This window comes from Ascidia mentula, chromosome 5 (genome assembly GCF_947561715.1).
Source record: "Ascidia mentula chromosome 5, kaAscMent1.1, whole genome shotgun sequence".
Lineage (NCBI taxonomy): Eukaryota > Metazoa > Chordata > Ascidiacea > Phlebobranchia > Ascidiidae > Ascidia > Ascidia mentula.
The window spans coordinates 18,649,520-18,662,071 of NC_138570.1; the positions used below are offsets into that span (position 1 = coordinate 18,649,520).

Consider the following 12,552-nt stretch of genomic DNA (forward strand, 5'->3'; position numbering starts at 1 on the left):
AGGAATGATTTGAAAAGATTGAGACCCATGACGTCACAACGCTTCATTGCAGAGTTTTATTGCAAAAAATAAAACAACACTATAAGCAATATGTGTAAGAAAATATGAAACTGCCAAACGGTAAAATTACAACGGCAAACATCTGAACACGCGCAGGTATAGACGGATCATAAAACATGAAAAATCAACGCAAATCAACACACTAAATGAGGAAGATATGAGATGAGCGAAAACTAACTAGCTCCAAATCACTGTAAGCGTCCATTATCACCACTGCAGTCTGGTACAAAATTACTGGATGTTTGTGTCACTGAGTTTCGCCACAAACAGCGCCCTCCGCTGGTGACGGCGCATTTGAGCTTGAAGCTGTAATTTGTTTGTAAAGAACACCTGAAAGGGATAACTTTTACGTTGACTAAAAAGAATAAATGTATACAAAAAACATAAATAATTCAACACAAAACCAAAACATTTTATGTTGTTGTGTCCAGAACTTGACTGAACAAGAAATATACACATGGTTTAAACAAACAAAAAAACTGCTCACTACCTAACATGATTATTGTATAATTCTTAACCAGTGTTGTGTTTATATATCTTTCTGGTAATAACATAAAATATTTAGGATTGTATTCTATGCATTGAGGTCATCCTCAAGGATTACTTTTAACCATAGGCGTCGATTTAGGGGTGACATGTCAGCCCTCACAAACAAACAGGGGTGACAACGCATGTATTGTCACCCCAGGATTTCGTTTAAATTAAAAATTATTGTCAGAAAAAACACATGCATACATTATACTATGCTTTAAGCTGGTTTCAAACAACCTGTATTGTCACAGTTACAATCATAACAAACATAAGTGTCTCGTGGATTGTTACGTAGGGCAGCAGTTGTTGTAACATAATGGTAAGAATCGGGCAATCGGCATTGTTGCGTAATAGATATGTTTGTCCCTTCATAATCATTAATAGACCGAGTGAAACAAAATGTGATTCAGTAAGGGGGTCCGTAATAAAAGTGTTTAAAACTTAGTGCTACAACAACATAATTCGGTGTAAAACAAAATGACACGAAACGGAATTTGCGTCGTTTACGTATGTTTCGGGCGATACGACTGACGAAATATTTTTTTGCATATTTCTAAAACCTGGAAAAGTCACCCTTAATATTTTACAAAACGTTAAAAAATCGACGCCTATGCTTTATACCGAATATATCTTAAAGCAAAGATACCCAGGAATTTATGCAGTTGTCAATGTTTTTGAATGCTGCATATTTTTAAATGACAAACATTCATTAGCTGTTGTATAAGATAAGAAAACATTTATGCATTAATGACCAGAAAAAAACGAAAACATTTTTGCCATGAATTATTGACAAAGTTGTATTAATCAACAAACACAGTCAAACTTACATGTTTCCAACCAACTTCCCCAGCAAACATCCTCATGTCCGGTGTTATTGTGTCACAATGGCTTTCAACAATGTGTTCCCACAGTTGCTCAGAGTTGCACAACTGTGATATTTTATTAAGTAACTGAATGAGCATAAACTTGGGACTAAATTAAGTAGTAACAAAGAAAAGGATGTTTAGAGCTGTGAGGTGCAAATTTACAAACAAAAATCTGAAAACTAAATTCAAACAATGAGTATTTAAGTACTACTCAATATGCAATACAGCCTTGTATGCCATGTATAAAGCGGACAATGAAGTTTGGTTTATTGCTGTAACCTGTATTTCAACAAAGGAACAGCCACATACACAAACCATTGTTGTTCTCCAAAAACCAGCCAAGCACCTCAGGATTTCATTCTCAGCAGGTGGTTTACATATTCACATGTCTGTGTTTATATTTCATTTCAACCATTTGAAGAACATAAATTCTTACATTTCTTATGTCAAGAATTACTGCTGCATGTAAATGCATTCATGTTTGTGGCTTTGCTTTCACGGTGTTTGTGAAATTCTGTCTAGTGCTATGGAAGGTTTGCCGGAAAACAACTTTCACCAAGCGCGTTTTATGAGAAGGCAGTTGGCCATAAAATAGCGGTTTTACCTCCCTGAAGTGTTTGCTCGTTTGAGCAAGCCGACCAATGTCTTCCAACTCCATAAAAGACATGATGTAAATCTGAAGTGACTTTTTAAGTCTGGGAAAGTAGTCATAATGTCCTGAGCAGAGATCTTTTACATATTGAAGCATGTTGGCACCAAAAAAGCGCTTAATCTCCGCTGAAATAAACAAGAAAGCACAGAGTTTTTCGTAATGCAAATATTTACATCAAATTTTGTATTATGCAACCTGTAATTTCCGGAGGATTGTACCATATTATACAGTGTAATTGTGTAAACATATATCCTACATCAGTGATTCTGTACCTTTTAGTAGTTGCATAGCACTTGGAGGTAAATCAATTTCAACATGTAGTTGAGTGTTACAAGGTTACCCAGGAGATGAAGTAACAAATATCTCTGATCACTTACGTTTTTTTTTTAATTTAAACTATATCTGCAACTTACGAAAAGATGCTCGCCCACCACCTAGAATGCCGTCGCGTACCACTAATGGTATGCATACCACCGGTTGGGAAACACTGATCTACATACATGACTCAAGTTTGTAAAAAAATGATTAATCTCCTTAAGACATAATGTAATTTGTTATTACTGTGCATCACACAAACAAGAAAGAAATATTTTTTTACAAAAGATTTTTGAAAAAATCAAACTAGTACTTCACCCAAACAGAGTATAGTGGTTTTTACGTACTCTGCATGTCATAATCGTTCAGCAAATCAGCATGTGATTCCTTAACTTCTGTTGGCGCAAGTCTAACATCAGACTTTAGGCAAGAAGGGTTAATTTTCCAATAATGCCACATAAACTGAAAGACAAAAACTTAGATAAACGCTTAGTCTATATATACACGGAAAACATGAAGAAAACAATATGTTACCATAATTTACAAGAAATTGTAATTTTGTTTTACCTGATCAATTGTAATTTTCATATTCACAAAATCCTTGCTAGGTGATGGAGCCTGTTCACTCGCCTCCAACAATACCCCATCTTTAATTATGGATCTCATTTTTTTGTCAATAAAACTTATCAACTAAAAGAAATGGTTGGTATTTGGTAAAGTATTTGAGGAAATTTGTGTGGCACCCTTTTTTCAAAGTTTTACAAATTAAACATGAAAACAACACAAAATAATGTATTTCGATGATAATTCCAAGCTTGCAGACAGCCAAGTTTGTTGGTATTTAGAAAAATATATTTCATGTAAAAGTCATCATCAGTTTCTGCCAAAGGTGAAACAGAAACGTAACAGTTAGGCTGCATAGAAATACATATTGTGATACGACCAACCGCCCGTCAGATGACCTTGGTTCGAACTGATCCTATTTACATTATTATTTTGCAAAAACAATTGCGACGCAAAATAAAACATAAAAATTACGGCTGCTGTTGTATGCTGATTGATATCTGTTTCAAGGATTTTTTCTGCAAATAACAAACACACACGTTTTAAATATAGATTTTCATACTACAGCATGGAAACGACCAAGTAGCAACTAGCAATTTGACTACACCAAGTTAGTCACGCACACACCAATTGTTTTCGATTTTTGAAAACACTTCGCATCTTTTGTGTGCAAAATATCCCAAACTACACAGTCTGCACTACATATGAACTTGACGGCACATTTATTACTAGAAGAAATTAAGATTCGGTTGCCAGTTAAAACATTTAGAAACCTATACACAAGACAAGAAAAAATAAAAATAACACAGTTTGTAAGAAACAATTATAGTTATCAAGTCAAAATGGAACGGATTTTGATCCCAAATATACGAGCGTACTTGGCAACGAAAACAAGATCGATCAGGTAAACAATTGTCAATAACTAATTAGTGCCCTTCTGAACGAAACAATAGCCTTTGTAAATTGTTTGATTTAATCCAGAAGAAATAACTGTTTTAATTTTGGAAATAAAATACGTATATCTTCCTATCCGCGCGTGGTCGCAAGTGATGCGTTTTAGAGAAAAAACAAAGACTTGTGAACCTGCATGGGTATATTAAATTTGAGAAATCCTGTTTTCTGCTATAATGCATCTGGCGACTGTTCCGCTTGTTTCCAAATGTCTTGTGACTTACATAAGGACCCAATATTCTTCAAACTTTGAAAACATTTTTGCTCCTGGATGAGACTGTACAGAGCAAGGACTCGTTGAGCCTCCTGGAAGATCTTATGACCAAAAGGGGTATATAAACAGCCATGGCGGGTTGCTTTGGCACTTTTGCAGCAACTAACTTTGATGCCATTGTATAGAGAAGAGTTGGGACTTACACAAAGATGCAAATGAGTTGAGAGGGCAGAGGGCAGAGGGCAGAGGGCAGAGGGCAGAGGGCAGAGGGCAGAGGGCAGAGGGCAGAGGGCAGAGGGCAGAGGGCAGAGGGCAGAGGGCAGAGGGCAGAGGGCAGAGGGCAGAGGGCAGAGGGCAGAGGGCAGAGGGCAGAGGGCAGAGGGCAGAGGGCAGAGGGCAGAGGGCAGAGGGCAGAGGGCAGAGGGCAGAGGGCAGAGGGCAGAGGGCAGAGGGCAGAGGGCAGAGGGCAGAGGGCAGAGGGCAGAGGGCAGAGGGCAGAGGGCAGAGGGCAGAGGGCAGAGGGCAGAGGGCAGAGGGCAGAGGGCAGAGGGCAGAGGGCAGAGGGCAGAGGGCAGAGGGCAGAGGGCAGAGGGCAGAGGGCAGAGGGCAGAGGGCAGAGGGCAGAGGGCAGAGGGCAGAGGGCAGAGGGCAGAGGGCAGAGGGCAGAGGGCAGAGGGCAGAGGGCAGAGGGCAGAGGGCAGAGGGCAGAGGGCAGAGGGCAGAGGGCAGAGGGCAGAGGGCAGAGGGCAGAGGGCAGAGGGCAGAGGGCAGAGGGCAGAGGGCAGAGGGCAGAGGGCAGAGGGCAGAGGGCAGAGGGCAGAGGGCAGAGGGCAGAGGGCAGAGGGCAGAGGGCAGAGGGCAGAGGGCAGAGGGCAGAGGGCAGAGGGCAGAGGGCAGAGGGCAGAGGGCAGAGGGCAGAGGGCAGAGGGCAGAGGGCAGAGGGCAGAGGGCAGAGGGCAGAGGGCAGAGGGCAGAGGGCAGAGGGCAGAGGGCAGAGGGCAGAGGGCAGAGGGCAGAGGGCAGAGGGCAGAGGGCAGAGGGCAGAGGGCAGAGGGCAGAGGGCAGAGGGCAGAGGGCAGAGGGCAGAGGGCAGAGGGCAGAGGGCAGAGGGCAGAGGGCAGAGGGCAGAGGGCAGAGGGCAGAGGGCAGAGGGCAGAGGGCAGAGGGCAGAGGGCAGAGGGCAGAGGGCAGAGGGCAGAGGGCAGAGGGCAGAGGGCAGAGGGCAGAGGGCAGAGGGCAGAGGGCAGAGGGCAGAGGGCAGAGGGCAGAGGGCAGAGGGCAGAGGGCAGAGGGCAGAGGGCAGAGGGCAGAGGGCAGAGGGCAGAGGGCAGAGGGCAGAGGGCAGAGGGCAGAGGGCAGAGGGCAGAGGGCAGAGGGCAGAGGGCAGAGGGCAGAGGGCAGAGGGCAGAGGGCAGAGGGCAGAGGGCAGAGGGCAGAGGGCAGAGGGCAGAGGGCAGAGGGCAGAGGGCAGAGGGCAGAGGGCAGAGGGCAGAGGGCAGAGGGCAGAGGGCAGAGGGCAGAGGGCAGAGGGCAGAGGGCAGAGGGCAGAGGGCAGAGGGCAGAGGGCAGAGGGCAGAGGGCAGAGGGCAGAGGGCAGAGGGCAGAGGGCAGAGGGCAGAGGGCAGAGGGCAGAGGGCAGAGGGCAGAGGGCAGAGGGCAGAGGGCAGAGGGCAGAGGGCAGAGGGCAGAGGGCAGAGGGCAGAGGGCAGAGGGCAGAGGGCAGAGGGCAGAGGGCAGAGGGCAGAGGGCAGAGGGCAGAGGGCAGAGGGCAGAGGGCAGAGGGCAGAGGGCAGAGGGCAGAGGGCAGAGGGCAGAGGGCAGAGGGCAGAGGGCAGAGGGCAGAGGGCAGAGGGCAGAGGGCAGAGGGCAGAGGGCAGAGGGCAGAGGGCAGAGGGCAGAGGGCAGAGGGCAGAGGGCAGAGGGCAGAGGGCAGAGGGCAGAGGGCAGAGGGCAGAGGGCAGAGGGCAGAGGGCAGAGGGCAGAGGGCAGAGGGCAGAGGGCAGAGGGCAGAGGGCAGAGGGCAGAGGGCAGAGGGCAGAGGGCAGAGGGCAGAGGGCAGAGGGCAGAGGGCAGAGGGCAGAGGGCAGAGGGCAGAGGGCAGAGGGCAGAGGGCAGAGGGCAGAGGGCAGAGGGCAGAGGGCAGAGGGCAGAGGGCAGAGGGCAGAGGGCAGAGGGCAGAGGGCAGAGGGCAGAGGGCAGAGGGCAGAGGGCAGAGGGCAGAGGGCAGAGGGCAGAGGGCAGAGGGCAGAGGGCAGAGGGCAGAGGGCAGAGGGCAGAGGGCAGAGGGCAGAGGGCAGAGGGCAGAGGGCAGAGGGCAGAGGGCAGAGGGCAGAGGGCAGAGGGCAGAGGGCAGAGGGCAGAGGGCAGAGGGCAGAGGGCAGAGGGCAGAGGGCAGAGGGCAGAGGGCAGAGGGCAGAGGGCAGAGGGCAGAGGGCAGAGGGCAGAGGGCAGAGGGCAGAGGGCAGAGGGCAGAGGGCAGTTAAACGATTCATTTTTGCTTTTTGCCAAATGTTGAATAACCAGGGGGTAAATGTGCCCTGGGGTGTGGCTAAAGCATTTTTCCAGAGACTGATTTTGATCAAAATTTGTAGATCTGAGATGGATGTTCATAAAATCACGAATGATTGGCCACTTCAACGATTCATTTTTCCACAAATACAGCCTGAATTTTGTGCTCCATTTTCACCATAATTTTCAGCACCCACCACCAAGTTACCACCTGATTGAAATAGCCCAAAAACCCACTAAAACTGTCCTAAACATCCTAAGATTCGCCATCACAACATGACACACACATGTGCACTCATTCAACCGCAAAATTGACCTCTATGCATCACTGGTTTGCTCTGTGACGTACGCTTTCCATTGTGACAGAAGTCTACACGGTGGGCATATCCCACTACCGAAACTTATTTTCATAGAAATACCAATATGCGTCCTTCAAATATCAACCGAGAAAACTTACAAGATAAAAGACAAATCAATAACTCTGTAGGGGTAGATCCCTCGAGAGAAAACCTATTTCTGGAGTTTTTAGGAAATATAAAACAATGATATCATGGGGACCCTTTTTGTATTGGGCTGGTATCCAGTGCGTGTCCCACAAGCTGCACCCTCCTCTCGTGTGGCCTGCTAAAGTGTGCTCAAATTATAACAGTGCACAATATGCATCTGACGTTGGTCAAGTTTTTATTGCGGGAAAAATGTCGTACGGGTTGTCGAACAAGGCACAGTCACACAAGGGCGGCCGGTCGAAAGAGAGTGATAAAAGTAGTATGCGTGGCACTGCTAGGGAAGTGGCAACAATGTCGAATGGAAGTTCACAAGAGGAATACGCACCGAAGGAAACGCAGACACTTGGTGGCGCAAGCAGGTAGCCAACAGTTCAAAACATGCAGGTGACAATTCGAAACATTGAAATACTTTGTAATACTACTTCGGGTGACATAAACTGGGATCGCCAATCACCGACAACTCTCGGCAGGTTTAGGCGCTCGTTGAGTTTGGTTTGTTTATTTTGACGAGAGTATTTGTAAAAACCAAGCGAAACCGTAGCACTTACAACGGCGCCTGCTAGACCGCGGCGGAAAAGGTAAGCAGCTAATACAGAAGATTATCGTGCCATAATGCGAGCTTGAAACGCCAAGGCAATGCGTTCATTAATAAACCGCAGCGCATCTGCGATAAACAGTTACGCACAGACAAGCACGCCGTGCGCACAAAGTAATCCGCTCTGGCACGCCGCCAGTTCTCCGGATTAGAGAAGGCCTCATTCTCTCACCTTAAGCGATTACATTACACGACGCGCTACACCGTCGAGGATTAATTATGCTTGCAGTGACTGGAATTTACAGTCAATGGGTTGTTTCTTTTTCACAATCCGAATTTGGACCCGATTTTGAGTTATGTGAATAAGATTTTACTGATATGCAGATTCCTGACTTAAAAACTCATGACCAAAGTAATTGACTCGATTTTATGCCAAATCTCGTTTTATGGGCACTTCCGTAAATGCCCTCAAGATTACACCGTGCTATTGACATATACGTAGTTACACAAAGGAGAAATACAAAACACTAAATTTTCCAAACAAATTTCCCAGAACCTTTCTCAGTGAGTGGTGAAATCTGTAAGTCGGCAACAACGCCTCATACATGGATAAACACAGCGACCAGTTATAAACGTGGAGAAGCTAGAGGGGCTGTTAACAACGAGAGCAGCTGAAAACGGCGAATGCAAAACATACACAAACGTGGAACTATAGCGGTACAAATCACAAGAAACGGGTAAGAATCGAAAGTTTGGGAGTACTAATGAAAAAAAGTGGGCTACAACTTCTCGGTGGTAGAGCGAAATGAATAAGCGAATGTAAAAACCGACTTTGCGGTAAAAACGTTCAAAACCACTTCAAATAGGAATAAAACTGGTAAAATAATTTCGGACAAGGATTAAGATTTCAGGCAGAGCAGGCTGTTAACTATTTTACTGTTGTGCCTCCAATCCCGGCCGATATATTGACTTGGATCGTTCCATAGACTGCAGATGGTGATCCTGTAGGTCTGTGGGGCTCTGTCCGTCCGATTGCACGTGGCGGTTGGGTGAAGACTTTGATGTTGAACTCGAACTTTGGGGTGAATATGGGGGCAATACCGATGTGGGACTTCCCCCATATGAAGTTGGGGCGCCGGTGTAGGGCGGGGGCAGTTTGGACCCCGGGGATGCCCCTAGACGCCTTGCTGACTCATGCTCGTTATATGAATCGGGATGCGGTTTCACTGGCGATTGGGTGCTGCGACAGTTTAGGGCCGACTGGCTAGTTGTCTGATACGCCGCGATTCGCGCCTTGCTTTCCGGCACAAATGGGTTAGTGTATCCGAGGTCAAGTTTGCTTGGCGGCGAGGATCGATCGCTTCGTCCGCTGCTGGAGTTGTTGCTGTAGGTCCTACCAGCAGGCTCGGTGGACGGAGCCTCAGGATAGATAATGGCTTTTGCCTTTACTGTCTTATTGCCGTTAGGTGGCGCCTTTCCACCCTGGGCATACGCCAGCATGTGTCGGTCGCCCTGCACTGCCAGGAACATACCGGGGTGCATGGCTGCTGCGTGTGCGGCACTGAAAGCTCCTTCCCCACGAAACGCCGACGACTCGCGGCGATCCAGGCCCTCAACAGCTTCTGGTGACGTCGACTTATTACTGGGCTTCAGCCTGCTCCACACGTCTCCCCCTAGGGCCTTTTGGAAGTGGTCGTCTACTGTGCTTGTGATAGTAACAATTTGCTGCTGTTGTGACGGTGGCTGGGGTTCAACTTCCTTCTTGTATTGCTCCCCAAGAGAACGACGGAAATGTTCGTCGATGTCAGCGGATGCGTCTGCGGAAAAACAAACCAATTGTCAAACACGCATTCAAAACGCCATAAAAAACTCTTAAACCCCCAAAAAATCTTAAGTTTTTATTTCGAAGAATTTGTGTCGTCACACTAAAATCAATAGATAGGGAAAACTCGAAACAACAAACAAAGTTAACGTGCACTGACGAATGCACTTTCTGGCAAGCGCCCTGCAAAATTAACCGGAACATGGTGAGTTCGTCCTCTCCAACAACCGTGCTTTACTCTATAAAAACAGTGGCTCGTGCGTTGGATCGGCCAAATACAGACTGGCTTGTCACTGCACACATGCGACCAGCAACTCACGTACAGACGCGACTCCGTTAATTGCGTGTGTGAAGTGTGGAGCGAGTGGGGGCGTGTTATTAACGCGCAAATGCGAACACAACTCCCCAGACGAAAGAAGTCTTTCATCGATTGATAATTTCAGTCGCGCCACACATTAGACGGATTCACACTGCGCAGTGGCAAGGGTGCTGCTGGTCCTGCTGGTCCAGACAACTTGACTTTCAGGCACTCGTCCCGTCTGCATTGTAGAGTTTACATTGTGCCGCTACTTCGCGGGTGTTTTGAAGGGAAGCCTTAAACTTTTGTAGGACAACAAATGCCACAATAAAAAATCTAATGCTGCGCCTAAACCACAACGCAACCTGTCACGTGATTAAGACTGATTGGCGGGATTTTCTCCTCGATCCGTCACCTGTTGGTTGCCACACCAGACGCCAAATTAGGTTTTAGCCGCGGGCCTGATGGCGCAACTGCGGCAATTTTAAAGGTACACCGACGTTTCAAAAAGAAAGTTAAAGGGGATCTCCAAGAAAAACGGCCAGCACAAAAAAACCTGATGCGTCACAGACAATGTTTAAAAAAACTCAACTGTCAAACAATGCACGGCTTTAAACTTCAAAACATTGCAAGAAAACCCAGGATCACTTCGTGTTTTCGCAAATTGTTCCTCCAATTATCCGGAATGGGCCCCCGGTAGCAGATAGGGCTGGCGCACTGTCGTTCATGCGTGACGCACAACCACCTATTAATGGCACTTGTGCCTTTAAAAGTGCTTTTGTTCTTTCTCCTCTGGCATCCACTCGGGAGCTCCTGGCCATGTTTAGTAAAACGGAAAGCACACGCAACGATGCGTGACGTCACTTTACGCATCGTTGCGCGCGGTTTACTACGGAAGAGCAGGAACCGGATGAGCTCTGCGCAGTTTCAATAAAGTGTATTTTTGTCGTGACCGTGTTGACCGTAGGGTGAACCTCATTGCACGGTAATGCCGAAGATGTGAACTGTTGACGCGTAGTAAGGCCTAGTTAGTGCAATTCCCATTCACTTGCTGAGGTAAATGGATAGTAATGTAGTGCACAGTTAACGTCAAAAGAAACACATTCATTTGAGGAGACAAAATCACCACGAAACAACCACCTTATGGACAATATAAATTCCCAATAGCACAATGGCAACTCCTGAACGAGATTAATTTTGATGTTTTTTGAATAATTTAGATCGACTTTGATCAGTTTCCCACAAAACCAATTGAAGCTGAATGAAATACGAAACCGAGTTATCTGTAATAGCCAGACACATTCCAAGCAGTTTACCAATTAAACGACAACAAAAATACTGCACAACAGGGATGGTGGCGGAGAGTGCTGGTTCCGAATCAAGCCCAGGTCACTTAACCTAAGCTATTGGCTGGAGCAATAAGGTACAGGGCAAGAGTAGATTGTGTTAAAGTCAATCGGGGCAACCGAGACGTCTAGACAAGTTTGAATGGCGGAGACGACAAAGGTCGGAAACTGTTGAGGGTTTGACAAAATCGAAAGGGTGCCTACTTTTGCGCCGTTCGATTCACACAAGATTTCCTCGTACGCAGGTCTTGGTGTCTGTGTTACATAAGCTCATTGCTTTTCAACAAATAGTGAGCAAAAAATAGTTGTTTGCAGCTTTAACTATTAACTAAAAACATAAAACACAACTTGCAGCTGTGCGATACAGTACAAGATTTCAACATACCAGGTCAAAAACTGAACTATCACCAGAGTGGGATTAGTTTTAAAAATTAGCTTTGTTTCGTCACAAACAACCAACAACTAATGCTTCTATCAAATGATTGCCTATGATACAACAAACGCTTGGAAAACCCCATTCATTCAATTTTCAATATTTTACGAAAGTGATCTAAAGTATAAAATACATCAGCATGTGACCTTAAAGACAAATTCCCGAATTATGAATTTGTAAACTAACATTGTGCAAACGTTTTAAGCTCCACTGTGTTCATCATCAACTAACAACAGCAAAAGTTTTCTTGTAATGCCCAAACCCCACATTTTTACTTAAGGCACTTTCATTCACACCAAAACACTTTCCAATATCAACATATGATGAATGAAATATGTAGATGATGATGATGACCTTTGCGCAGGAACTGACAACCTTCACAATCACAAAAAACACCCAAGCCTCAAACTACATTAACACACCTAAAATAACTGCATTCAATCGATAGTGAGTTAGATTGAAGCAAACCGCAACACCTGCGTTTCAAGAGCAATTGAGTATATCTGGGAGAATTGAAAATCAGCAAGAGAATTTTTTTCTGCGGCAAACCTAAAATCAAGGTGGAAATGTGGGTTTCATGAAGAATCTGTGAGGTATGTTTACTTCCCAACTTCCAAGCTAGAGACAAGTCATTGCAGGGCAAAGCTGTAAACGCATGTTGCCATACCAATTCTCATTGGTTTTACAGGAAGGTCTGTGTAAGCCCCGTTTTTGGCGGGTAATTACGGTCATTAGGCCCAGCCTAATTGCGCCGACCGCGGCCTTAAACACACAACTTGTACTAAAGCTCCATCCCATCGACAAGACGCCAATTGCAACTAAGTACACAAGGACTGGGTGTCACCGGCCCTATCTACGTCAGTTGAGCTTGGGTGGTCATGTACACTCCGTCTGCCGCATTGAATCATGGAATGTGGGCCAGGTCGGCAATTGGTCAGCGTGTTATGCCCG

The 12,552-nt window shown here is 46.2% G+C and overlaps 2 protein-coding genes across 2 annotated transcripts in view; both read right to left on the bottom strand.

Annotated features, from left to right (window-relative positions):
• Positions 1-42: 42 nt before the first annotated feature.
• On the bottom strand, positions 43-3,601 carry LOC145903688 (F-box only protein 36-like). The gene is made up of 5 exons (XM_082991818.1): positions 2,992-3,601; positions 2,772-2,886; positions 2,062-2,234; positions 1,419-1,520; positions 43-390 (listed from the first exon to the last, which is right to left on the bottom strand). The coding sequence occupies exons 1-5, from the start codon at positions 3,088-3,090 to the stop codon at positions 292-294; spliced, it is 588 nt and encodes a 195-aa protein (XP_082847944.1). The 5' UTR covers positions 3,091-3,601; the 3' UTR covers positions 43-291.
• A 3,724-nt stretch (positions 3,602-7,325) lies between these two features.
• Positions 7,326-12,552, bottom strand: part of LOC145902402 (uncharacterized) — a 31,446-nt gene continuing 26,219 nt past the window's right edge. The window contains exon 7 of the mRNA XM_082990350.1: positions 7,326-9,519. Coding sequence (XP_082846476.1) covers positions 8,636-9,519 — 884 coding nt within the window. The 3' untranslated portion in view covers positions 7,326-8,635. The remainder of the gene's footprint in view (positions 9,520-12,552) is intronic.

What these genes read in the sequence shown, in the direction of transcription:
- LOC145903688 (XM_082991818.1), bottom strand. Translation starts at nt 3,090, where the DNA reads ATGAGATCCATAATTAAAGATGGGGTATTGTTGGAGGCGAGTGAACAG. An exon ending in TGAAAATTACAATTGATCAG is followed by an intron (nt 2,887 to 2,991) that starts GTAAAACAAAAT and finishes TTTGTCTTTCAG; the next exon opens with TTTATGTGGCATTATTGGAA. An exon ending in CGAGCAAACACTTCAGGGAG is followed by an intron (nt 1,521 to 2,061) that starts GTAAAACCGCTA and finishes AAAATATCACAG; the next exon opens with TTGTGCAACTCTGAGCAACT.